The 27,230-nt window shown below is 55.6% G+C and overlaps 1 protein-coding gene across 2 annotated transcripts; it reads left to right on the forward strand.

The window, feature by feature from the left end:
• Window positions 1-1,946: 1,946 nt before the first annotated feature.
• On the forward strand, window positions 1,947-27,044 carry CBX6 (chromobox 6). 2 transcript variants are annotated; one of them, XM_027592605.2, is made up of 6 exons: window positions 1,947-2,115; window positions 2,297-2,340; window positions 2,510-2,575; window positions 2,727-2,793; window positions 7,182-8,123; window positions 26,839-27,044. In XM_027592605.2, exons 1-6 carry the CDS (start codon window positions 2,047-2,049, stop codon window positions 26,854-26,856), a joined length of 1,206 nt encoding a protein of 401 aa, XP_027448406.1. In that variant the 5' UTR covers window positions 1,947-2,046; the 3' UTR covers window positions 26,857-27,044. The 2 variants fall into 2 exon arrangements, with proteins under 2 accessions (XP_027448406.1, XP_027448405.1); XM_027592604.2 differs by lacking the exon at window positions 26,839-27,044 and having other exon boundaries at window positions 7,182-12,870.
• The last annotated feature ends 186 nt before the right edge of the window (window positions 27,045-27,230 follow it).

The raw sequence follows: 27,230 nt of genomic DNA on the forward strand, positions 1-27,230 counted from the left end.
ATGGCAGGTGCCTCTCTCACCTGAGAGTTCCTAAAACCTGGGGCACCTTTGTTTAGGTGACTTAACACAAAACCTTAAAAAGGGTCACAAAAGCTGCTGAGTGAACTAACACATGGATTTAATGTTTACCCATTTTATCTGACTGCCGCCTCTCTCAGCCTGAGCGCGTGCGCGCCTGCGCACACGCACACGCACACACACACACGCGCACACACACCCACACACACCCACACACACACACACACACACACACAGCTCATCTGCCCCTTCACCCTGATCATCCCCAGAAAGGCAGCTCTATTCTTAGACCAAAGCCCACTCTGGGCTGGCCAGCAAATAGCTATTTTTCAAGAGCATGTTGATTTTAAGGAAGGTGAGGGGGATTTCTCCCAAGATAATAATTGGGCAAATCTGCATAGATGCAGAGATGAGAAGCAGCAGTTTTGATGCAGTCGATTTGAAACCACAAGAATTGGTATTACAGTACAGAAATGTAAAAATCCTCTTTTCTAATAAACAAGTGATGAAAGCAAGAGACGATCCTGATCCTCACCACATCCCCATTCCTCTCCACCTCCATCTCAGCCCCACCACAGCCACGAAAATGGTGGCAAAACTTCCAATTAATGACACCAAGAGAGGTTCGCTTCTTTTCATTAAGGGAGAAAAGCAGAACCCAGACAGTGTGATTCATAAGATCCCATTCTGTTAAAAAGAAGTAAATATATATATATATATATATATACTATGTATATACAATGTATACATACATGTGTTTGTATAGAGGGAGAACGGGCTGGAAGAGGATTCATGAAGATATTAACAATGATTTGATGGAGATTATGGGGGAACAGTCGGGTTTTGTTTTGTTTTGTTTTAATTTACAAAGAACAAGACCGTTGGTGTAATAAAGAATAAAGTTTAAATAATTCAAAGGAAAAGAAATGGAGCGTTTTGTGTGGCAGGGCTATTTTGTGTCCATTCCGGGACAGCCAGGTTTCCCAGTCTCTCCTCACACAGGAAGCTGGAGTCTGGTCTCCCTGTGAGCAATGGCGGAACCACTAAAGGAACAGCACGCAGCCGAAGCTTGCCGAGGCCAGGGGGCCTGGGAATCAGAAAACATATAGACAAGGTCATGTGGGTGGTTTCTGCCGAATGACCCAAGGATGACCCACTCGGGCCTAATCTGGGGTGCCAGGAACCCATCTCATCCCACAGCCTCTCTGTCCCTCCCCTCGCCGCCACATAGTCCTGGCTGCGATCTTCAACCCGCCTCCACGGTGAAGGCAGGTGCCGCCCAAGACCCCAGCCCGCCGAAGAACAGATGCACATGATCCTCCCGGCCTTCCTCCAACCCAATACACCGCCCCCAGCCCTCTTCCTGCGGTGGAGTTTTTGTTTTAATTCATCTGAACTAGTTACAAAACCACACTCCCACGAATACATAAATAATGGATTGGGGAGGGGGAGGGCAATGTTTTTAAAGAAATTCCCGCAGGGCCTGGCAAGGCAACAGCAAATGCATTTCTGCTGTATCATATTTAACTGTTTGCAAACTTCTGCTGGGAGGATGCGCAGCAGCTGCAGAGACTCCATCGTCTTTCCCCTGCTGGGGCCTAGGGAGACTTGCAAGGGGGAGGTGTTAAAAGGAGGGAGAGGTTGTCAGCTATCGGGGGCCGGGAAGATGGAGAAGGCAGTAAGAAAGTGTTAGACTGCACTGCGCCCGACCAGGATTCCCGCAAGCCAAGCAACCACCCGGTTCCGGGCCCGGACTCCCGCCGCCAGGCGAGGCCCCTTTAAGAGCCAGCGCGCGCCCCCGCCCCGCGAGCGCTCACTTTCCCTAGCAACCGCCCCGGGGGAGGGGGTGGTCCTGGCAACGGCGCGCCTGCCGGGAGGGGTCACGTGACGGCCCGCAGCTGGAACACGAGCGCGCGCCCCGCCGCGCGCCCGCCCGCCGGGGCCTGTGCGCTGCGGCGCGTGCGCGAGCGGTGCAGCACCGGCCGCGGGAGCAGGGAGTATTATGGGCTGTGGGTGCCGCTGAGCAAGATGGAGCTGTCTGCAGTGGGCGAGCGGGTCTTCGCGGCCGAATCCATCATCAAACGGCGGATCCGAAAGGTGAGCCGCCTCCCGAGGCGGGACGTCTTGCCCCGCAGCCGGTGTCCGGGTCCGCGGCCCATCAGGGCGAAGCGGTCCCGCTAACACGGGCTCTCTCGTCCCCCCCCGCGCCGCCGCCTCCTCGCGTCCCCGCATCCTCCCCACCCCCACTCCCCCCTTTTTTCTCTTCTCTGCCTTTCAGGGACGCATCGAGTACCTGGTGAAATGGAAGGGGTGGGCCATCAAGTAAGTGCCGGTGGGGTCCAGGGGCGATGGGGGAGGGGAAGGAGCGGACACCGGGGCCTTTTTTTCCCTTGGTGGTGGGGGGGGGGGGGGAGTGTGCACGTTTGGTGCCTCGCATGTGCCTCTGCCTATTAGGTTTTCATTTTTATTTTGTGCATGTGTGACTCGGCAGGTACAGCACTTGGGAGCCCGAGGAGAACATCCTGGACTCGCGGCTCATTGCAGCCTTCGAGCAGAAGTGAGTTTGGGGAGCTGGCAGGGGCGGCGGGGCCAAGGCTCGGCTGGGGCGCCGCGCAGGGAAGCGGGGGAAGCGGGAGAGCCGGGGAGGGCAGCGCGGAGTGGGGCCCTGGAAGGGGCTCTTTTTAACCTTTGGCGTTTCTCGGCCGCAGGGAGAGGGAGCGTGAGCTGTATGGGCCCAAGAAGAGGGGACCCAAACCCAAAACTTTCCTCCTGAAGGTAACCTGGCCCAGCCCCAGCAGCCCCCTCTCGGGCCCCTAGCCTTGGCGCAGCACGGGGCCTGCAAGGGAGGGACAGATCCTCGGCTGCCCAGGCAGGCGGACCTTTCCAGTGGGGCCCCAGCTGGGCAGGGGGTGGTTGTGAGCCCCCGACGGAGCCCCTGGCAGCCGGCCCTGGCCAGCTCCAGCTTCAGCAAGAGGGGCCTGGGAGTGGGGAGGGAGGGAGGGAGGAGGATAATCCTCGCTGACAAAACCAGGGTCTGGGCAGGCCACCTGGGCTCCAGCATGGGGGTGGATGAGGCAGGTGGGGGCTGTCCACCTGCGGGGGCGGCAGGGAGGTTACTTCTGCACGTCGGATGAAGCGAAACCCTCATCTCCCCCAGCCTTGAGCTGGTAGGGCTCTGCCTGGAATTAGAATCCATGGGGAAAGTAAATGTGGTTTCCCTCAGGGCTGGGAACAGGAGAAGCATTTGGGGGCCACCTGCCTCCCCACCCCCAGCTTCCTTCTCTCTCTTAGGGTTTGTTCTGCATGCCTCCCCTCCTCACTGGGGAATGCAACTTGAATTTGACCTTAGATCACTTCACTTTGAGTTTATCACCTGGGCCGGGCCACGGGCTTCCCCCCACCCCTGGCTGTTTCTGGAGGTTCTAATGAGAATGGGGTGTGGGGGAGTGGAAGCATAGCACATTAGCCTTGGCAAGAGAGACCTAGCCCCAGAGGAAGCCATCTTAGAGGTTTTGGTGGGTTAATTTTTCTTAGTGAGAAAGAACACAGTCGGAGAGGGAAGGTGAGATGACCCTAGGAGACAGGCAAGACTGCAGGCGGGCCTCCGTGGGACACCACCGTTGGCCCAATAGTGCTAAAGTTGCCTTGGGGCCCCTTCCCACCCTGGCAGCCTGTGACTTGGTCGCAATTGGCACGGGAAGGACAGGGAAGAGACTGTGCAGAATGCACAGCCTCAGCATCTCCAGTTTTTGCAAAAGGCTCAAAGCCCCGTGAGGGTGGGGTGGGCCTCTCCAGCCCCACCCCCACCCCAAAAGGTCTGTGCGTGGGTAAGGGTTTGAACTTAAAGCCGACGTGAAAGAACTGTTGGTTTCTAGAATTACATATTTCCGTGACTCCTGTTCCCAACCGCCATACGTTAGGGGATCCATGGAGGAGCACCCTTAACCCTTGATGCTTCTTAGGAGGAGGGATGGGGCGGGGCAGCTGGAGGGCGGGTGGGCTGTGTGACAGCCCCTCAGCGCAGCTGGAGCACCCTCTAGCGGTCAATTGAGTAATGACCGTGAGCTTGGATTCACGAAATGCCTTTTTTTTTTTTTTTTTTTTTTCCTTGATGGCTCTAGCTTCTGAGCTGGCTCTGGGCCTAACACAGTGCTGAACCCTCACATGGATTATCTCCTTTAATCCTCTCAACAACCCTATGAAGGAGTATTATTTCCTTTACCCAGATGAAAAAAATCAAGGCCCAGAGAGGGGAGATGACTTAACGTGAGGTCCCACCACCCAGTTTCCTGGCTTCATTCCGGCTCCTTCTCTTCACCCTGTCCCTCAGAGAGTACATACATCCGGTTGAGGGGACAAGGTGGACACACCCAGGAAACGATGAAGGCCGCAGAGGTGGTGGGGCAGGGGGTGGAGAGGCAGCTGAGAGGACCTGAGCCTCACGAGAGTGATGTGGATGTTTGCCAGGGCTGGTGGAGACCAGCTTGGTCTGAGCCCATGGCTCTGAGTCACTGAGAGGCAGTGTATATAGCAAACCAATTATACTCAGCGCTTATTTTCTGCCTGGAACTGTTGGGAAATAGGAGCCCATGAGGTAGGTTGTGATTTAGCCCCATTTTACACCTAGAAAAATGGAGGCCAGGGAAGTTGTGGAATGGGCCTGTGGTCACAAAGCTGTAGAATCCAGGTGTTTAATCTTCTGTGCTGTCATCTGTGGTGCACGCCAACCCCTCAGAGCTGTGCCTCTCACCCCGTCAGAGTGCAGTAAACACATTGGCTGTGGTTGGCCTTTTTAATTCACAGGCAGACCCGGGTCCCACCTTCACAGAATTCCCAGCCTACAGAGGGGAGAGGAGGAAGGGCACACCAGTCCTTAAAAACGAAAATTAGAAAAAAAAAAAATATATATATATATATATATATATTTTAGAAGATATAAAGTAAAAAATGTTTCTCATAAAAAGTTTGGAAACTGTACATTAGTAAAAGATTATTGCTCACCAGCCCCTGTCCCTCACCCCCATGGAGAGAGAAATCTAGTCTGTCTCGAGTACTTGCTGTGTACCAGACACTGGGCTGAGCAGGTAGCATATGTTATCTGACGGTATATATGGCGCACCGAGCCAAAGTTTTGTCCCAGGTCTGAGATTTACCCACTTTTGTCACTCCTCAGGGTCCATCACCCCTGGACTTGGGCAGAGCCATGACAACAGAGCTCTGGGAGCGCAGGCGACATGCTGATGGCATGAACACTAACCCCCTGGGGGGGGATCAGAAAGAGTGGAGATTCCCCCAAGCTCCCTTGGGGATGAACCTGTCAAAGGCCCTGCTTGCCATGCCGAGGAAGCTTGGCTGTCTCCTGCCTTTGTCTGAGAAGGGATGTGAGGGAACCGGGCCCTGGCTCCACTGGCCCGTGCCCAGGAGGAGTGGGCAGCCTTGGCATGGGGCACGCGGGGTTGCTGCCACCTAGCGCTCAAAGGGATTGTTGGCCAAGCAGCCCCAGGAGACCCCCTCCCAGAGGGGCCGGGGGGCCACTTAGCGTTAAAAGTGTGTTTCCACCACCTTCTAAAGACCTCCCTGATTCAGCAAATAAGTCCACCGACACCGCTTCAGGGGATTGTGGTCAGATATAATCTAGTTTTGTCTGAGGGGCACACAGGCCACCTCACAGGGACTGGTTAAGCATCTAGTGCTGGGGGGGGGTGTGGAGAGACCCCAGACCACAGATCCCATTCTCGGGGAGCTCACCAACTGACCGTAGGAGTGTGCCCTCCCCCTTGGCCACCACTGTCTCTCACCCGGATTGAGGCAGACATCGCCTAGCGAGTCTCCTCCACCAGGAGCGAGGATGTGTGTAGATGACATATCAGCCATTGCTTTTAGTCCCTTGACCACCGCATGGCTCTCTGCCTCCCCTGTTGGTCTTAGCGGTGTCCGTGCGGCAGGCCACCAGAGCCTCTGTAGCTGCCTCAAACATCGTTGGCTCAGAAAGGACCAAGGCTTCCTCCTACTAAGGCTTCATCCTCCAAGATAGGCCTGTGCCCCTAAGCTGTGCTCCGCTAGGCCCCATCCGTCCTTTATTACATTGAATCACCCAACATCCTCACTGCCCGTCCCTTGTCTTTCCCAGGGCGGGCAGCCCCTGGGAGAGAGGCTGTGTGTGTTTGGAGTCGTAGCTCCAAGCAATTGGCTTGTGACTCTAGTACTTTGTTAGTGAAGGAAGGACTAGCCATGGAGGACGGTTTATGTGGCCTTGTGAGTCCCCTGCCCTGAACGTGGGGGGGCTTTACCGATGTCCACCTGGGAGTGCAGCTGAGCCCAGGAGCCTGGGACAGGTTCCCTGGCTGCCCACAGGCCTGCTCAACTATGCTACCCTCCCCCCACCCAGGCCATCCCAGCATGGATATGAAGTTGGTCCATCCCCACCAGACCCTTGTCTCACTGGGGTGGATTCCAGCCTAGGCTTTAGGTGTTGGCTTTGGAATCTGTTGGCACTGATTTGCTCAGCCCCAGGCCTTGAGCCAGATCCTGGGCAGACATGAATCAGACCCAGGAGGGGAAGTGGAGGGGGCCCGGAGCATACAGGAGGGGCTGAGAGGGCCAAGGGGTTGTCCCAGAGGTGCTGATCAGCCAGGGAGGCGAATCCAAGCTGGAGGTGCAGCCTGTTCAAAAGCAGAGAGCGCAGAGCCTTTGGGACTCTGCAAGTAGGTCAGTGGCGCTGGGGTGTGGGGTGGAGCAGGGAGGGGCCTCCCTCTTCCTTCTGTCACCAAGAATTGGTCCGTGGAGGAGTGCCAAGCTAGGCTGGGATCCTTCACAGAGCAGAGTTGGTCAGGGGCTTCTGAGCAAAGGGTCATTCCTTCCATGCAGTGTCCTCATTGCTGAGGTCACTCATTCTCTGTGTCAGCCAGGGTAGCCGCCATCTGTCCCAGGGGCCCATGGCTATCAAAAATGGTGGGTCTTAGAGTCCCGCTTGGGCGCTTCGCTTCACCTGTCTGAACCCATTTCCTTTTATCTCTAAGACGGGGTTGGGAGCACAGCAGATCTTCCAAGATGCTCTCAGGATGGTTTAATGAGACGGGACTTGTGGGTGGGTGGCGCAGGGACATCCGGAGGAGGTCAGCAGGAAGCTGAGCCTCCGCTCACCGCCTCCCTCCGCCCCTCAGGCACGGGCCCAGGCTGAGGCCCTCCGCATCAGCGATGTGCACTTCTCTGTCAAGCCAAGCGCCAGCGCCTCTTCGCCCAAGCTGCACTCCAGCGCGGCCGTGCACCGGCTCAAGAAGGACATCCGCCGCTGCCACCGCATGTCCCGCCGCCCCCTGCCCCGCCCCGACCCCCAGGGTGGCAGCCCTGGCCTGCGCCCCCCCATCTCACCTTTCTCCGAGACGGTGCGCATCATCAATCGCAAGGTAAAGCCTCGGGAGCCCAAGCGAAACCGCATCATCCTCAACCTGAAGGTGATCGACAAGGGCACGGGCGGAGGCGGCACCGGGCAGGGGGCCGGAGCCCTCGCTCGCCCCAAAGTCCCCTCGAGGAACCGCGTCATCGGCAAGAGCAAGAAGTTCAGCGAGAGCATCCTGCGCACCCAGATCCGCCACATGAAGTTCGGCACCTTCGCGCTGTACAATAAGCCCCCGCCCGGCCCTCTGCCTCCCCAGCCAGCGGGCAAGGCCGATGCTGCGGCCTCCCCGGGCCCTGGGCTGCTCCTGGCCGCCCCCGCTGCCCCCTACGACGCCCGCAGCTCCAGCTCCTCCGGCTGTCCTTCACCAGCACCACAGTCCTCCTCCGACCCTGACGACGCGCCCCCCAAGCTGCTCCCTGAGACCCTGAGCCCAGCTGCTCCCGACTGGCGTGAGCCCGAAGTGCTTGACCTGTCCATCCCTCCTGAGGCCGCGGCTGCCAGCAAGCGGGTGCCTCCCGATGTCCCTGCTGCCGCGGGCCCGGCGCTGCCCACGGCCCCCGAGCCTGCCAGTGCCGCCTCCGAGCCTGAAGCTGGGGACTGGCGCCCTGAGATGTCACCCTGCTCCAACGTGGTGGTCACCGACGTCACCAGCAACCTTCTGACAGTCACTATCAAGGAATTCTGCAACCCTGAGGATTTCGAGAAGGTGGCTACTGGGGTAGCAGGTGCCGCTGGGGGTGGTGGCAGCAGTGGGGTGAGCAAGTGAGGGGGCTCCACCAAGGAGGGGGGCTTGGGGGGGGCCCTCCTGCCCAAAGTCCTACGTTTGCTCCCGCGCCCACCCCTGCCCTCAGACACCTCTGCCTGTGCTTTGCTTGTTTCAGATGGCTCGGTGTTGCCCCCCCGGGGATGGGGCTGGGCAGTTGGAGCCCCCCGAAGCCCAGTGGGAGCAGCAGTCCTGGAACGGGTTAGGGCTGGGGTGGGGCGAGGGCACTTGGAAGTCCTCCCTCTTGCCCCTCGGCACCCTCCCTGCCCATGTATGGTGGGGCCTGCTGGGTGGCTCCCCCGGAGCCCCCGAACCTGGGGTTCAGCTGCCTCCTCCGCATCCCACTCTGTCTCTCCCCAGCTTGCTTCCAGCTCTCGCACACAGCATCTGATTTCTCGGTGCTAACCCGGCAGCTGTGGGGCCCCTTAGGAGACCCCCTCCCAGCGGGCACGCTGTCCCTTTCCTCCCCAAACCGGATGCCTGGGCAGGAGGGCCAGGGATGGCAAAGCCCAGTCAGAGGTGGAGGTGAGGCCGGCCTCGGCCCCTCCCTCCACGTCAGGGAGGGTGGCAGGAGCGGGGCCAGAGGGCCAGAGGCCTGGCTCTTCCCACGAACTTTAGCACCCGACCCAAGCAGGTCCCCTTAGGCTCCACCTCGCCCCGGCTCCCTCCTCAACCCCATCTCAGAGGTGGGAGGGACCGGTAGGGCCCTTCAGTTCTCGACCAAAGGTGCTACAAGAACCTGCTGTGGAAACTTCCAGCTGGCGTGCGCACCTGCCGCCCCACGGCGTGTTTGTGCGCGTACCCGGATGTGCACGGGGCCCGGGCTTTCCAGGCGGCTCTGTTGAGGGTTCCTCAGAATGGGGTTTGTCCGAGGCCCGACCTTTCCTTGCCCGGACCTGGCGCGGGTCCGAGGAGTTTGCTGTGGAGCCCCCAGGCCGATCCCCCCAGCCCAGCTGTGCTGGGGTGCACGCCCCCACGCCGCCCTGTCCCGGGCGGCCCGCTCAACCAGCCAGGCCTTTGCTGCGGACACGGCCTGGCGGGAACTGAGGTGGAGACGGGAGGCCCCGCTCCGGCCTTGCCCTTCCTTCCTCCCCCGCGTCTGGGGGAAGGAGGAAGCCTGGAAACCACTCCCGGTGGGGGGTGGGGGTGGGGGGGGCCTCCAGCCTCTCCCCGGCCCCCCACCTTCGCTTCTGACCGCTGAGGCTTCTCACCGCGCAGCCTGCTCGAAGCAGCCGGAGGCTCCGGAGCCCAGGGCAGCTTTCCCAGGGAGCTAGGGTGTCCATGCCGGTGGCAGAGACCAGGGCCCCTGCTTCAGGCCAGGCCCTGGGAGGGCGGGCAGGCCAAAGGGGGTGACCAAAGAGGGGGCTTGTGTTCTCCAGGAGAGGGAGGGTATGCGGGACTGGGGCGCTGTGGGGGCCGCCCGGCCGGCCAGCCCCGGGCTTCAGTCTGGCCTGGGTGGCGTGGCCCTGAGCGGGGCTCCAGGGAGCTTCCGGGCGTGTGCAGTGAGAAGTGTCTCAACTGGGAAGCGTGATGGCGGAAGGTAGGGGGAGGCAGAAAGAGAATCCCGTTAGGTAACAGATGCCTTCGTCGGAAGTACGGGAGGACTCGCTCTTCCAGATCTCCCTGCCAGGGTGGCCCCTGCCCCCTCCGCACCCCCGGATGTAGAACAAGGGCCCTCACAGGGTTTGGGGGGCTGGCACTCCTAGACCCCTCCCCACTCTGCCCTTTGTGTTGGCTCTGTGGCCGTCCAAGTGCCAATTGGCTTACCCCCCAAATAAGGGCTGGTATTTCTCCTCTGTCCTTAGAGGGGATTTCCCCCCTGACCCCTCACCCCAGGTGAGTGACCGCCTGGGGGCCAGTTACAGGTGTTTTTCAGAGACCATAGAAATGTGTTTTCCTGAGAGTCCGTGTCATTCGTGACTTTTTTTGTAAAGAAGTTGTGTTTTCAGAGGTGATTTTATGACAGGAAAGTGAAAGAATTAGTTTTGCAAAAAAACAAAAAACAAAAAAAGAGGAAAAAAAAAAGAAATAGAAAAAAATATTGTGGGATTCCTACGGGGTCGGGGTGGGAGTGGGGGGGAGAGAAAGAGATATTTAAAGAAAAACTAGTACCGCAGTGATTGCACAGGTGAGGTGGTGATGTTAGGAACGGGGATGGGCGGCCTCCCTCCTGTCCTGGGCCCAGCCCCCACACCTAGCCTCCTTCAAAGGGAAGGATGACCGCTGGTCCCAAGGGAACTCGCCAGAGCTGCAGGGGCCAGGTGAAGGGAGCTGAGATTTGGGGGGATGGTGGGGGGGGGTGAGCGGGAGTCCCACTGTTGCATCCTTGGTGACTTTGTCCAGGAAAGCTGGTGAGTAGATACAGTTGGGTTTCTCGCTCTCTTCCACTCATTTGCCAGCTTGTTGGGTCATCTGGTCCCTCCCTCCCCACCACCCCAAAGACCGTGACACCCCTGAGCTTCCCTGTCCAGGTAGGGGATACAGGCTTCAGAAAGACAGGAGCTGTAGATTCTGGGAGAATCTTAGGTAGTGACCCTAAGAGATTGGGAGTGCCCATGCGGAGAAGAGAATGCCTACCCTTTCTCTTCCCACGGGTGGGTTGCTGCCCCGACCCTCAGCCGCGCGGCCCCATCCCATCTCAGCACACGCGGAGGCACACATGCACACTGCTTCGAGGTGGGCACCTCCCCTGGGAGGCCCAGGTGGGCACAGGGTCAAGAGCAGGTGGAGCTCTCCTTACCTCTCTCCCAGGGTGGCTCTGAGCGGGGACCCATAATCCCCCCACACACTCTTGCACGAATCAGCCTCCTCTGGGCCCTCCCTCTCCCCTTGCTGCTTTTCCGTTTGCCTAATTACCAAGCAGAAGTTGCATTCTGGTTTGCTTTATTTTTGTATGTGAAATACCCCCAAAGCCCAATCTCCCATATTCAATATCAGTTGGGGCATCGGTCCTCCCCCCTTAATGCCACCCCTTCCCCACCCACGTGTCATAGGAAGCAGGTGAGGTCTGGTGTCACCAGTTTGAGATGGGAAGTTGGGACACCTCCCTGTCTCATTCCCCTCTCTGACCCTCAGTGTGCCCTTCTGTGAAATGGGTGTATTGGGCTCAAGACCTCTTCATAAAGCACTGCTGGTGTCCAGACAGCTGCTGAGGATTCAGTGCTGGTAGAGGTCGCTGGCACTGGGGCAAAATGAATGCCATCCTTCCCCACTCTGGAAAGAAGTGATGATTGAGGTCCAACCTCAGTGGGAGGTGGGCAGAGTAGGAGGGATCACCCCATTGAAAAGACCAGGAAACTGGGGCTCTGGGAGGCAAAGCTGCTTCGCTGGGGTGAAGAGCCCAGCTGCTCTGGCATTTTGGGAGAAGCCCCTTCAAAGGGGGCGGAGGGGGCGGACGCTGAAGCCACTGCAGAGCCAGCAGGCGCCCCCCCCCCCCCCGCCTTTGCCAGGCAGTCCTGGGTGAGGGGTCAGCCCAGAGGAGGAAACATAGGTCGGGGGTGCTGGGCCATGACCAGCCCTTTTAGCCTTCATGGGGCCCAAGTGGACGCACCACCATTCCTACCTTCTGGGGTTTTATTGCTTGGTTGGGTTGGGTTGGGTTTTTTGGTCTTTTTGTTTTTTGTTTTTGTTTTTGTTTTGTTTTTGCACTTGGCCCACGCCGGACAGTGGAGCCCCACACGGTCAGTTCCGCTTTCGGGCTCCCATGCACTAGCCCAAGGCAGCCTCTCGGGGGCTTGTATGGTTTAAGGAATCACTTTTAAAAAGAAAAGGAAAGTGTTTAAAGGTTTTCGTTTTTCTCAGTCTGCATCTCCTCTCAGATTCAGAAAGGAGTTTAGGGGCTAACACTCCAGGAGAGGGTCTCCTTAGCCTGACTCCATCTTGCTGACAGTCACCAACATGCCGAAATAGGGGGACAGGCTGAGTGGGGACTGAGGACCCCACACCCCAGGCCTGTGGGGTCCCCCTGCCTCGCCTTGAAGGAGTCGATAACCCACTCCGGCAGTGAGTGAGTGCCTACTGTATGCAGAGCTTCAGCTAGGCAAACAGGGCTGATGGTCTAACCGGACTCCTTGCAAGAGGCCAGGGTAGAAGGAACCAAGAGTTCTGGGGCCTGCCCCCGCTGTTGGGCGGAGTGCAGATGGACACTTTTTGTTTGTTTTAATTTAAAAACACAAAGGCCTAAAGAAATGTATCTTATAATTTTTTTAATTTTTGAAAAGCTCATTTAATGAATTGTGCACGAATGAATTCTATATATATAAAATATACGTATATAGCTCTATATTTGGGGAGGGGCGCTGTCTCTTATTTCTCTTTTCTCATTTTAAAAATGAAGTGTTGTTGCCTTTGTCTGTGGTTCAACCATCCAGCTCCCAGCTGGCTAAACTTTGCCTCCAGTGGGGTGACAGAGGGACTGAGTTGGGTTGGCAGGAGACCAGGAATGGAGCTGCCACCCGAGCGTGGGGGTGAGTCCCCCAGGCTACCTGCCCCCTCCCAGAGGTTGCGGGTGTGGGTTTTGGTTCTGTTGTTCTGGATTCGGTTGTTTCTGGGCCGGGGGAGGGGGGTTTGTGCCGATTACTCTCGTCTTGTACGTTTAGTTCTGCTGCTCTTCAGTGTTGTATCAATGCCAGGAAGGGGGAGTGAAAAGCCTCTTTTGCCCCCCAAATAAATTGTCACATTCCGAAGCTAAGGTCTGGCCCCTAGGGTGGGGATGTGTCAGTCTCATTTCTTCGGGCTGTGCATGTGGTCCCTCCAAGCATCGGGCCAGGCCTCGCCTGCTGCAGTGAGGAGGGGGGTGGCCTGTCCCTCCAGCTGTGGCCTGTTTCCAAGCTCGCCACCTCCCACCCTCTCCCCACCTCGCAGCCTGTAAGTGGGCTGAGTTGGAGGTAAGACTGAGGTGCTGCCAGGCAGGCGGGCACCTTGGGGGGGGACGCCACTGCCCGCTCCCCACTTGGAATGGCAGCAGCTGCAGAGGAGGGGGGCTTGGGGGGGCTGGGTCCCTAACAAGTTTTCCACCACAGGGCCTGGGAGAACGGGCCGGTGCAGAGAAACGTTTGTTCTCTGGGCACTCAGGTGCCTTCTCTGATTAGATAGGTGAGCAGCCACGAGGAGCCCTCTCCCCACGTAGGGCAACCTCATGGGTTGAAAAGCCACAGCCCTGGGCAAACCTATGCCTTCCTCAAGGGCCCTGTCGCTCTGCCCTTGAGCCACGCCTTTGTGCATCGGTGGCCACCCATTTGCCAGACCTTGAGCACATGTCCCCCCGAATCCTCCCCTTCCACAGCGCCCCCACCCCTGATCATGAAATCCCCGGTGTCTCCCCAGCCTGTGTGCACCCCCCCCCCCGCCCCGTCCTGACCGGTCTGCCAGGCTCCGTCCTAGCCTGTTCCACCCCTGCCTCTTCCACGGCAGTGCTACAGGGGGCTGGGGCCGCCGCCTCAAGCCCCCTGGGAGCCCACTGCCCTCGGGATCATGTTGCAAGTCCTCCACTGGCAGCCTGCCGGGGGTGCCAGCCCCTCCCACTCTCCTTGAGTTCTCTGCAGGGGCCTCCCATAGCCTGCAGCGCCTCCTGGCCACCTACCTGGGGCCTTGTCCTTCCAGGTCCCTAAGGGTGGGGCGGCAGCGTCCCACGCTACCCACAGCTCACAGCCCAGCGCCTGACACACGCTAGGCCCTCCATTCATCTTTCCTCCAGTTGTCACCCCCTTACTGATGGGGTCGGTGAGGCGGGGGAGTAACTGAGCAGACCTGGGATACCAGGACAACTCATCCAACTGGTCCTGGGCCAGCAGGACAATTGGGAGCGTGGCCCTGTCTGCCCCTGGTCCCGGCAGGTGGGTGGGAAGGTGGGCGAGGGATGTGAGTCCTGCTGTGCAGCCGGCTGGCCCTCCTCCATGGCACCTACTGCAGCCCTCCCCCTCCCTGGTCATCTCGCCAGTTTCAGTGTTCTGTTCTCCAAAAATCCTTAATCCATACTGACGGACAAAACAGCCATGAGCTCAGTGCACCCACTACAGGCCAAATACCCCTCTCTCCCCCTGCCCAGCTCCACACCTCCACCCCCTCCCTGGGGCGCAGTGAAGCCTCAAGTGAAGAGCTGTGTCGTGGGGGGGACTTGGTTAATCCATTCATTTTCCTGAAGTGGCACAGTTCTCAGTGGTGGAGGGGGCTGCCCTCCAGCTCTTGCCCCCAAGCCCCACGCTCTCGGGGATTGGGAACACCCTTGTGAAGCAGGTGCGTTCAGAGATTAAGAGTCACTGCTGTCCCTTGTTCCAAGTCATGCCATTCCTAGGCAGTGAGCTCTGTATTAGTTGCCCCTGAGTGAGTGTGACCACAACCGCTTCTTAAGGAGGATTGGAGGGTTTGCTTTGAGTGCCGGGCAGGACCACGAAACTCAGCTCAGAGGGCACGATGCCCTGTCTGAAACGCTCCAGGGTCGCTGTTGGTGTCACAGGGTTCATCTGCCAGGTGGTACCTAACCCAGCCCCCGTCCTCACCTTCTCTTCCTGGGCCTCGCCAGGGGTCCGGGTCAGCCCCGGGGTGAAGCCCAGGGCTGGGACAAGGGAAGGGTGGGGGTTGGGATAGGTGAGAAGGATAAGCTTGCAAAATTACGCCATCATTTTTAAAAAGCTGTAAGAGCAGTGGCTTTTCTGTCCTTATCAAATTCTGCCTGAAGTGAAGAGGGGGGCTCAGCATGGTTGCATCCAAATCGGAAGCCCCCCTCAAGCCAGATCACAGGCCTGTGTGCCCATTCTGCACCATCTTTGTTCAGGCTGCTGGCTTCTGACAGTTCACACTTCAAAGAGGGCTCTGGCTCAGAGAGCTCAGGGACGCCTGATCCGTGCAGGGGGTCTGCAAGGGAAGCAGCAGGTGAGGGGCCCCACCCTCCAGACATCCATGCGCTCTGAGCGTCTCTTCATCACAGGAGGGTTGAAGGAGGAAATAACCCTGGTGAGCAATAATGAGACCTGGACACAGCAGAGGCAGTGGGAATGGTAGGAAGTGACCAGAGTTGAGAGATATTTGGAATATTGAAGATTTTGTGACTGGCTTTCAGTGCTTGCAAGAGGGAGCCTCTGAAAACCTCCTGGGTATCTGGTGAGCAAAGGAGGGGGTGTTGGTGCCACTCACAGGCGGCCTGGGGAGCCTGGTGGGGGAGTCAGCTTGGGAGGAGGGTGAATGCAGTTTGAGACACCTTGGGTGTGAATCAGGAGGGATTTTGACCCATAGACGTGAGGCTTGGAGCAGCAATTTCCTGCTCACCCAGGCACTGCTAGGGAAATCTGTCCCTTTGTTGAAGAGCCTTTATCCCCAAGTGCACCTCAGCTCTGAGATGTCACCAGACACCCTGGAAGGATCACTAGGGACTTAAGGGCTTTGCTCCAGAGGCCACTGGGATATCTAGCCCCTGCCTGCCACCACCCAATAATCTCATGCCTTTCATCTGGGTGAGGTTGTGGGGCAGGTGGCTGGGGACAGTGAGTCAGACAAGTGGTGGGGAGGTGGGAGGAGGCTTACCAGGGTCACTCAGAGGCTGAAGGAGTGGAATCCAGGTCTTGGGCATGGTGGATGGAACCTTCTGGAGGGATGCTACACAATGCCTAGAGATACTAAAGTATAACAGACATTCTGTTAAATACCTAGCAACCCTCCAAGATAGTAAAGAAATCCCCACGGACCATAAACAAAGAGGAAGCCAAAATCAGAGTGATAAGGAGATGCCAATCCTTTGCCCTGCAGGGTGGGTCTGCGGGTGACCCAGGGACAGGTATGGGGAGATATTGGCCTTTGCTGATCTTGGTAACGAAGGAGCTTGGAGTCTACATCTATATACGGATGGGAGACAAGGCCTTGAGCCCTTGCCAAAAGAGATCTGAAACCAAGACACCTGAATATAGCATATCTTCAGTGAAAAGGCAAATGGTTACCAAAAAAAAAAACAAAAAACCAAAAAACCTGTCATTAGAGACGTTTCATGTTTGGCTCTGGTTGGAAAAACAAAAATTAAGTCTCCCTTGAGAAATTATGACTCTAGACCTTCCCTAACACAAATCTGAGGTTTGAATTTGCATTACCCACATGGTCCCAGAACTGCCAGATCTGGTAATTAACATACAAAGCAAATGTGGGATGCATTACACCCACAGAGCATGTGGCAATAGTAAATGCAAGCCTCTCTGGAAGGACATTCCCAAATAAAAGCCACAGTGGGATATTCACAGATAAAACCCTTGTTAACGTGAGCTTGCAATCCAAAATTACAAGACATACAAAGAAAGCCACAAAGACACACAGCAGAATGACAAACAGCATGTATGGAATCCTGCACCTGACACGTCATTTTCAAGCTGTGACACACTGAAGATTTCCAGACACTACCATGGACATCATGCGGCAGGATATAAAGCAAATCCCAATACATCTCAAGAAACTTGTCATCACAGTTCATGTATAATTAAATGAAAAATGAATAGCTAGAAGAACTGAAAAATCAAGCCTCATATACTTGGATGGTAATACACATCTCTCGTTCCCTGGTGTCTTGCTCCCTCCTCCCCAAACTTCTGAAATCTCCGTAGAACAGTGAGACTCAAGATAAATGTGAAAATGTGAATACATGGTAGATAACACAGGAGGTGCACAGCCAATTGGAGTTGAAGCTGGATGGGAACAGGTCTCCCGTGGTCCCTCTAGATGGAATATGACCTTCATTAGAGCAGAAGACCAAAGTCATCTCTGTCTCTTCCAAAGGCTGAGCTCAGAGTGTGACAAAGACATGAGCCTCCATTTAAATGACAGCGGCTAACGATCAGCCTTTATGAGCCAGAGGGAAACATCAATGCAGAGCCATGACGAGCTGGCGGAAATGGGGCAAAGCAGCTGGCAGGTGTTCTTGGTGCTATGGCATAAAGACAGCACCCCCCACCCCGCCGGCCTTCTGCCCACCTCATCTCATGGTGTGAAATCCCAGCACGAGCAACACACTCTTTTCAGGTGGATTTAGAGGTCCCTAGGGGTTCTCTGTGAAGGCTCCGATAGTCCCGTCTGTGAGCAAGGCAACAGGACACACTTTGGAAAAGGCAATTGTAGACTGTCCCCCGCAGGGACTCATTAAAGTGACCGTCCTCTCTCAGGCTCCCTTGACACAGTGTCCATGTCGAAGTGTCCTGGTGGAGGCTTTCTGTTCTCATCAGCCCCAACGTGCTCCCCCACACTCATCCCTCCCCTGCCTGCCTGCCTATCACACCCCTGTCACCAGAAGGAGACCCCTGTCTGGGTTCAGGTGGTCAGGTCACTTCTCCTCTACAGCCCTCGTGCCCCTCAGCTGTCGTGGAAGCCGGGAGTCCCTACTTCTCAGGGTTCCTTGGGAGGCCTGAGGTGATGGGTGCGAAAGGGTTTTTGTGCAATCACCGCTTGGGTAGGAGGAGACATCTTCCAGATCTATGTGTCCAGACTTGACCATTCTTCTGACTTCCGGCCCAGGTGCTCCAGGGCTCTGCTCACCAATTCTCAATGCCCTCCTCCCATGTAAGAGCTTCGGTATAGTTGAACAGTGGATTAGTCCCAGCTCTGCCACTTTGTGTGATCTCAGGCCCGTCAAGCACTCTCTGGGCCTCTGCGTCCTCTTCTGTAAAACAGAGGAGAGGGGTTTCCTCTAATTATCCTTCCAACCCAGAATTGCTCTAAGAAAGACAACTAACACAGACAGAGTGGACTTTACAAGGATTAACTAATTAAATCCTCACAAGCCAGAGAGCTCAGTACCTACGATATAGAAATGAGGGCACTGTGGTCCAGAAAGGTGAAATTATGGCTCACGAATTCCTATGCGGCAGAGGTGGGAGTTGAACCCACACGGTCATACTTCCCACCGTGCCCACGTCCTCCTGCATGGCATGGTAGGTGAGGACACAGTAGGTAGAGCTGGGCTGCCTGACTGTGTGAGACTGCCCCAGCATGTTGCTTAGGTCCCCGTGCCTCAGTTTCCCCATCTGTAAAATGGGAGATGAGAATAATACTCCCTTCCTCGTGGGCTTGCAGGGAACCCTGCTGAGGGCCCCACGAGCCAGGCTTTGAGCTGCACACTGGAGTTTCACTCTGGCTTAATGCTCCCATGGTGCAGCCAGGGAAACTGGTGGGAGAGACTGAGTCACTTGCTCCAGGTGGTACCCCTGGTAAGCTGTGTGCGGAGCTGAAATTGAAACCCAAACACCCTAACTTCAAAGTCCATGCTTTCAACCCCTCTGCTCCACCCCCATGTGACACCCTCAAACTCCGTCTTCAAAACCAGCCTCCAGACTGCAAATTGGCCCCCACGGGCTGCCTGACTCACCGCCTTCCACTGGTGGGGCCTGAACCCTGCGCCTCGTCTCTGACTCATCCCCTTCTGGCCTGTCACCAGCATCTGTGACTGAGGGACCCCCGAATGGAAACCCCACTCGAATCCCTCCCTTCCCCCTCAGCCCTGCTGCCCGCTCCAGTCCAGACCCCCAGAGCTGAGGGCGACGGGTACCAAGTACCCCGTTCCAAAGCATAGATTTGCAAAGGGCCAGGGCCGGAAGTGCTCCTGGTCCCTCAGCCCTCCAAGGCTGTATGGCTGAGTGGGGGGGGGGGGGGAGAGGAGAGGAGAGGGGGCTCTCTTTAGAGACAGTTGGCAGTACTCCCCAACCTCAGGCCAAGTGAGGGGGAGGCTTCGGAAAACCCAAGGGTATAGCACGTGCCCCCTGGAATTCTGAGGATAAGTGACAAAGGGGAAAGCCTGGCTAGGCTTCCTTGCTTCTTCGAGGCAAGGACTGAGCTGCTTTGGGAACAGCCTGCACTTCCAGCCTTTGGGGGCCAGGATGCAAATGTGTTTCCCAGGGCTGGAGGCTTTGCCCAGGTAGAAACTGCAGGTGGGAAATCCCTAGTGATTGGAGGGGGGTCTCTGAAGAACCCACAGAAGTACCCCTAATGAGAGAATGACTCCTTCCTCATTATACAGGTCTTTGAGTTTAAGGCAGACTTGAGGGAAAGAAGAAGTCTTGAACAGAGCTTAAAACTTTGCTACTAAACCAGACGATTTTGATATCTAAAAAAATAAGGTAAAACCTCAGAGTGACTGAAAAAGTTATGAGATATGCCTGAAATTTCATCCAAGAGTGGGAAAGATGGGGTCAACAGAACAGGTTGACAAGGCGGCCACTGGGAAAGAGTAAAATGACTTCTGCCTGCAGCCTGCCGAGCACAGCTCACTCTGGGTCTGTTCACTGCTTCAGCCTCCAAACAGGCCGCCTTTCCTCCCCTCTGCTGTTCATGCCCTACCCTTTACCCTCGACCCAGTCCATCGGGCTCAGGCCTGCCAGAACGGCCTTCCCTGCATTGTGCTTCCTCCCAGAAAGTCCGTATGGCCTGGTGGTCATGAATTTGAATGTCTGGCTTTGAATCCCAGCTCCTCACCTTGGCAGCTGAGTGACCTAAAACAAGTTATTTAACTTCTCTGTGCTTCACCAGCCATACCATGGGGATGGTGATAGTAGCATGCCAGTTCCATTGGGGGTTTGTGAGGCTTTAGATGATTTCGTATCATGCACTTAGAAACAGAGCAAGGACCACCTCGTCATTATCATCAAATGCTTCCTCCTTGCTGTGTAATCTCAGGAAAGTCCCTTTCCCTCCCTGAATCTCCATTTCTGTATCTGAAAAAACACATTGTGTGTGGGTACAATTTGCTAGTGGCTGCAGCTCATGCTGGTAGCAGGCAAATTTTAGAGGAGAGAGACCCAAGCCCCGACCCAACCCGAGGTGGGCCAAGAAGAGGGCTGGCAAGCTCAATGGGCAGGAGCCGGGGTCCAGCCAGCAGGACCACCCACTGTACCCTGCTCTCCTGCATGGTCCCTTCTTCCAGCCTCTGGGAGAGTCTCTCCAACCTGCCCCCCACTTCCCCTAGGGATCACCTTGGGTCCCCAAGCTAGATCAGGAAACACATGGTATTTGAGGAGTAGCGGTCAGACACCCTTGGTTCTTCGCTGGATACACATAAGCGGTCATCCAGTCAGGTCCCAGGTACCCCCCTTGCCTCTAACCCCATCACAAGCCTCGGCTCTGACTCTTCAGTATCCGCCCGTCCCTGAGCCTCCTTCAAAAGGAGACCTCTTATCTGTCACAGGCCTTACATCATCTCTGTAGACAGCAAGGTCTGCCCATACCCATTCTATGGATTAAGAAAGGGATGATCCTGGAGCCCTAAAACTTGGCTTCCCTGGCTTCAGGTGCAGTGTCTGCAGAATCCTGGGGGTTATCAGAAAACTGCCTTTCCTAGAGGAGCTGGAGAAATGGCCATCAGTCCTTAGGTTCCATCGTGGGTGAAGTAGACACACCCAGAGCACACACTGGATGCCAGTGACCCAGATACGAAACAGATGCAGTGCCAGACCTCCAGAAGTTCTCGGGCTCTCGGGGGGAAACACAAATCACAGATCAGTGCGACAGAAACAGGTGCTGGGCCCCCTGGAAGAGGGCGGGTGTGGGCCACAGCGGCTCTTGGCTTTAGACGAACTCCTGGGATCAGGGGAGGGCCTGGGAGAAGGAGGTGGACGGAGCCCAGGGTGGCGGGAGGCTCCCAGGATATACTTGGCTGTTTCCTCATTGGTCAGGGTCTGATCTACTCGGAGAGAGAGCGAGAATGTGCAACGTTCTGCAAACTTCCAGCTTCAAATCCCACGCATACCTGCACTGACCATGGGGCCCTGGGCAAACGACAGAACCTCTCTGAGTTCCAATTCTTATCTGTGAAACAGGGAAGATTTTAATGTGGAGCTCTGAGGTTGCTGCGGTGAGTAACAGAATAACAAGTGTGGGGAGGAGGAATGGACTGAGCCCCAGGGGCTGGCGGGATGAGGGTGAGACAGTGAGAGCACCCCAGCCCCCAACAGCCACAAAAAGAGGACGCAGCCTCACTGGCCGGCCACTCATCCCGGTCTTTCTGGGCTGGGTCTGGCTGCAGGCACACACCTTCCCGCCAACTGCCAGGTCCCCTACAAGGAGGACACCCGTTTCCTCCTTGGTTCTCGGCCCCTCCTGAGCTGGGAACAGATGTCCTCACTTCCTGCCTGAGCCTGAGAGGTGGGTTGGCTCCTTTTGCTGCTTCCAGGGAAGCAGAAACCCTGGATGGAAATCTCTGGGCTTCCCCAGAGAGGAAAGCTCTCTCCTCCCTGGCTTCTGCCCCTCCTCTCTGGTTGGGCTCCTAGCCGGGGAATCTACTGCTAATAGGCAAACATTTCTGAGCCCCGCTTCCCCTTGGAAGGTCCCAGGCTGGGGTACGTTGATTGAACACATATATGAGCCTTAGTCTGAATGATTCACCACTCTGTTCGGGAAGGGGGTGGGAGAGGAGCCAAGAAAGGAGAGTGAGCCTACTGAGGAAGGCACTGTAGGCACTTGGGGAATAAAGGTAAAGAAGAAAAAAACGGAGGGCGCCTGGGTGGCTCAGTGGGTTAAGCGTCTGCCTGGGATGGAGCCCCGCATCGCATCACGCTCCTTGCTCAGCAGGGAGTCTGTTTCTCCCTCAGCCTGCCACTGCCCCTGCTTGTGCTTGCTCCCTCTCTCTGCCAAATAAATAAATAAAATCTTAAAAAAAAAAAGAAGTAAAAAAGGAAATTAACCTTCATTGGGCACCTAATAGGTGCTGGGAATAAATAAGGAGGGGATGGCATGTTTGGGGCAGGTACTAAGTGCCAGGCACTGTGCTGTGCCCTAGGCATACGAAACAACATGGTGGGAAATTGTCCTTGCCCCTGAGTCCTCAGGAGATTTTACACACATCTCATCTGCTCTTTTCCCGTTCTCACTATGCGGTGAGTACCATGACCCCACTTTATAGACAAGGAGACTGAGGCGGCTCTGGTTCTGGGACAGTCCATCCCCGGCTGGAGACTGGACCCTCAGGATGGAGATGTCCAGGATGGACACTGGCAGCTCTCTTTGTCCCCCAGCCCCTGCTTCCCCACTCCCCAGGGAAAGGAAGCTCTTTAGCTCACAAGCACACCCCAAGAGGAATTGTCCGCCTTCGCTGGGAACTTCAGTAGCCAGGAGTGCAGGCCCCCGGAGACACAGAGATGAGGAGGACTCAGCTGGTCCCTGCCCCGGAGGGGCTCACGGTCTTGCAGGGACAGGTAAAGTGGGAGGTGCTGTAGTGGAGGAAAGCACAGGGGCTGAGGATGGCAGGAAGACGGGGAGTCACGTGCTGTTCGATACCCATTACTTACCCGCACCTGGGGGCGTGTGATTTGGAGATAGTTAGGGTGACCAACTAGCCTGACTGAGAGGTTTCCCAGGACATAGGACTTGCAGTGCTAAACTGAAGTGAGTTGGTCACCTGAAGCCCCGAGTTCAAGGTGTGAGTCCACAACGTGCCTGTGGCAGACAGAAACTACGAGGTACCAAACCAGCAGCGTTCTCCCATTCTTTTAGACGTGACTTTGTTGTAGCCTGAAGGTCTTCCCTACCCATTGTCCTTCCTCCCGCCCCTACTTTACAAAAACATGTCTCGGTTCAAGAAACATGTATTGAGCAGATGTATCATACCATGGACTTCACTGGTTTAGGGGAAGGAAAGACTATTCATCCCACCTTTTCTCAGCAGAGGGCAAGGGGAATTTTTGATGGGTAGTGGAGGAGGGAGACCGTGGGTACCTCTTGGGGCCCTGAGACCAACCGCAGTGATTGAGGCTGTGGTTCATCCCACCAACCCCCACTTCTAAATGTCTCCTCGGGAAGAGAGACCCGGCGAGGGGGGGAGGGGCTTGGAGGAGATGCTTCCTGACCTGTGTGGAGAAGTGGATCTTCACAGCGCAAGGGGTGGGCCGTGGCAGCCACGGAGGGGGCACTGCTCAGCTCCCCCTTTAAGAATGAATCTTCATGGGGCCGCACCTGGTGCATTTAGCACTCAGCTCCCCCTTTAAGAATGAATCTGCATGGGGCTGCACCTGGTGCATTTAGCAGACACCCTCCAACTGCCTTGCTTTCTGGAGCCAACCCAGCTTTTGTTTGTTCGTTCATTAGAGCCATTTTAGGTTCACAGAAATATTGAGCAGACGATACAAAGATTTCCCGTACACCCCCTGCCCCACACATGCATAGGCTCCCCCACTATCAATGTCCCCCACCAGAGTGGTGCATTTGTTGCAAGGAATGAACCTACACTGACACACATTATCGCCCCAAGTCCCTCATTTACATTGGGCTTCACTCTTGGTGTTGTACATTCTATGGGTTTGGATACATGTATAATGGTATGTACCCACCATTATGGTATCCTGGAGAATAGTCTCCCTGCCCTAAAAATCCTCTGTGCTCCGCCGATTCATCCCTCCCTTCCCCATAACCCTGGCAACCACGGATCTTTTTACAGTCCTTATAGTTTTTACTTCTCCAGAATGTCATAGAGGTGGAATCATATAGCATGTGGCCTTTCGAGACTGGCTAATTTCACTTAGTCATATGCATTTAAGTTTCCTCCATGTCTTTTCATGGCTTGAGAGCTCCTTTCTTCTTATTGCTGAATAAGATTCCGTTGTCTGGATATACCAGTTTATTTACCCATTCACCTACCGAAGGACATCTTGGTTGCTTCCAAGTTTTGGCAATTATGTATAAAGTTCCTATAAACATCTATGTGCAGGCTTTTGTGTGCACATCACCCCAGCTTCTGAGCTGAAGCCACCTTCTTCTGGAGCAGCTCCCAACTAATGACCAAGCACGAAAAGGGTATTAGGGATTGGGCATTTCTGCCCAATGCAAGACTTCCCCAATGGTCAGTCTTGACCCTGGAGCTCCCTGTTGGGTTGGCCAAGACTTTGTCAGATCTGCATTGGGGTCTGAGGCTCGCACAGCCCTTAGCCCCCAATCAACCACTTGCATATCCAACCCCATCTAAGTGCCTGCTTCCTGGAGGATCCACATGGCAAACTCTACCTCTACAATGACCCATCCAATTCTCTTGGTCATCCAACCTCCAAGGCTCAGTCTTTCCCCAGATTTCTGCATAGCTGGTTTCTCGGGTCATTCAGGTCTCAGCTCGTGTGCAGGACCTTTCTGACAACCTTATAAATAATGCCAATCTCCCAAATCCACCCCCCCAACACACAGAAACACCATCTACAATTTTCTATAATATTACTTTTTAACTTTTCTTTGTGGTTCTCATGACTATTATAAATTAACTTATTTATTTAATTATTCATTTGTTTACTGCTTGCCTCCCCACTAGGTTATAAACTGAGTTTGTCTTATTTCCAGCTCTCTCCAGTGCCTGGCATTATGCTTGGCACAAAGTCGGTCTCAAAACATATATTTTGAATGAATAAAGATACTTGTTCATTTAGGGCAGAATCCCCTTACCCTAAGAATGGAATATAAGTGAAGCAATAAAAAGCCTAGAGGTGCGAGACTTTAGAGGGAAAATGTGGGGACAATTCAAGTCTGAGGGGAGTTCCCCTGAGAATCTGTCTTTCTGGCCATCTCTGGAGGGATTCTGTGTTAGGATCGGTGGTGGGGGCAGTCTCTCCCACAGTCCCGGAGAAATGGGTTTCAGGACGTCCCTGTCCTAGCCACCCCCTCTGCCTCCAGCAGCAGGCAGTGTTGGGGGCACTAGGTCCGCAAACATTCACCAAGAAGCTACCCTGCTGGATGGTGGGGATGGAGATGAGCCAAAGAAGGAGAGGAGTGGCACTCCAGGCAGCTGCAGCATGAACAAAGGCAGAGAGGGGGGTCATTCTGGTGTGTTTGGGGAATTATGCACAGTTTGACATTGCTCCAGACAGTGAGGAATAGGAGATGAGGTTGGAAGGATGAGCAGGGTCCAGATTACCAACAGTCTTACAAGCCAAGAGAAGCTAGCATCATAAGGCCTGGCATTTACTGAGGCTTTCCATGTATTACTGTTATTCCCCCATTTTATAATTTGGAAAACTGAGGTGCAGAGAGGGTGTCAGGAATTGGGAAAGGCCTGAGACTTTACCCTCCTTGCAAACTATGTCGTACAACCGGTAACAGGGGCAGGCAGGGTGAGAATGAGGCTTTCTGGCTCTAAGAGAATCCATGCCCTTGGCCACTGGGCAGTACGGCCTCTTAAGGGGTTTGGAATTTATTCCATAAGGGACAGGGAGCTTAGAAGCAGGAGAGTGGCATGCTCCTATCACAGGTCTAAAAAGCCATTCTAGGGGCTAAACAGACCAATTTAACAAGATTTGACTCAAGCCTCTGGACCCATTTATTCAATTGTCCCTAAATCTCATGGGGTAGCTCACATAAAAGTGGCACCATTTGGTGCCCAAGCCACAGTGGCTCCCTTGCCCTTGGCAGCAGCCCCCTCTCTTGGCCTCCCCTGTGCTTCCCTGGATTTTCTGTAACAGTTTCTCCTGGGGATTTTAGATATGTGTTTCTGTCTTCACAGAACACACGTAGACGCACCAGGAGTCCCGATGCCTCATGCACCTGCAGGACTTCATGGTCCCCATTCTGCCTGCGTCTGTCTTCAGAGAGCCTGGCTCACCTCTCCATCAGGGAGATGCCTCCCCCAAGCTGTTCCGCCTGGCAGGGTTTCCAGGTCACTGTTCCAATGTATAAACTAACTCACATCCACGCGCGTAGGGCTCTGGAGGTTCATCATATAGAGCTTACACTCGCTTGGCTCCCACTTTATAGCTCATGATCCTTGACTCCCAGAGAGATCTGGTGAGCAGGGCAGGCATCATCCTGGGGCTGAGGGAGGGGTGGGGTGTGAGGAGCATGTGCTCAGGGACCACTGGGCAGGATCCCAGTGGTCAAAGAGGGTCCCCCAGGGCGGTGGCCTTCTGAGAAATGTTCTGGTCTCTTCTTGCCACCAGCACTCTGCAGAGACCATACTGTAGCCATGGTGGTTCAGAGCCCCAGTTTGTGACTTGAGCCCCAGTCTCAAGTCAAGAATGCAGGCTAGGAAGGGAGACAGGCCTGGGTGTGGCCTAGGCTCAGGACTGACCTGGGTATGGCCTTGGCCAGTGACTCCCAGGAGCCACAGCCCCTCTCCTCCACCCTTTGCTGCAAACAGCCGAACATCCACAGCCTTCTCGGTGTCCTTCCAGCACTGGGAACTCAGGCTGGTCAGAAAACACCTCGTGGAAAACGAGCTGGACCTGAACTGTGGAGGATGGTAGGAAGTTTTTTTTTTTTCAAGTTTTTAATTGCAAAGTTAATTCGCAACAAAAAATATATATAGGCATTTTTGAAAGGAGAAAGTAAAAGTCTCCTCAACCACCTCCGCACCATAGGTCACTCCCATTCCTTCTGGTTCCTTCCAGTGCCTGGTCCACGGGTCCAGCAGGGTTTTACCTTCCTAATGTAGACTGTGGTGGGGAGAGGGGTCTTCTCTGGGACCCCCGATGTTTCATGCCCTTAAGGATTCTGCTACCCTCTGAGATCACAGGAAGTTTTTGTTTCTTTGTTTTTCTGCTGTGTGTGTGTGTGTGTGTGTGTGTGTGTGTGTGTGTTCTTGGGTTTTTGTTTTTTGATGGGGGTGGAGGGGAGTGAACCCTGTTCCTTCAGGAGGTCGGAGGTAGGGAGTGACAGGTTGGTGGTTGCCTCAAATTCTCCAGTCCCCTGCCCCCAATACTAACCTCTTTTCTTCTACCCACGCCCACCCCAGCTCAATCCTACAACCTGAGTCCCCTCAGAAGCGCCTGAACTCAAACGCTGCTCCAACGCATCCTAGCTGCGTGACCTTGGACAGTGACCTGACCTCGGTGGGCCCCAGGCTTCTCATTTCCCCGGTGAGCGTGTCCACCGTGAGGCTTAATTGAGCCCGACGCGGATACAAGCTCCCTGCCAGGTAGCTGTCGGCATTACGGGTTCGGGGAGGGGCCTGGAGCCCAGGAGGGGTGCGGCGGGGGTCCCCCGGGAGTCCCGCCGCGCGGCCACCGGGTCGCCGCCCGCCCCCTCCCCCCGCCCCGGCGCGGTGCGGACGGCGGGATCGCGCTCTCGGCGGCGCCCGGCACAGAACGGGTGCGGGGCTGGGCCAGGGCCGGCCCCGGGGGGAGC

Source organism: Zalophus californianus, chromosome 9, assembly GCF_009762305.2.
Source record: "Zalophus californianus isolate mZalCal1 chromosome 9, mZalCal1.pri.v2, whole genome shotgun sequence".
In the NCBI taxonomy this organism is placed as follows: domain Eukaryota; kingdom Metazoa; phylum Chordata; class Mammalia; order Carnivora; family Otariidae; genus Zalophus; species Zalophus californianus.

Bases quoted from the DNA above. Each gene is read 5' to 3' on its own strand.
- CBX6 (XM_027592604.2), top strand. From the start codon at position 2,047: ATGGAGCTGTCTGCAGTGGGCGAGCGGGTCTTCGCGGCCGAATCCATC. The intron at 2,116-2,296 runs GTGAGCCGCCTC...TCTGCCTTTCAG, and splicing joins TCAAACGGCGGATCCGAAAG to GGACGCATCGAGTACCTGGT. The intron at 2,794-7,181 runs GTAACCTGGCCC...TCCGCCCCTCAG, and splicing joins CCAAAACTTTCCTCCTGAAG to GCACGGGCCCAGGCTGAGGC.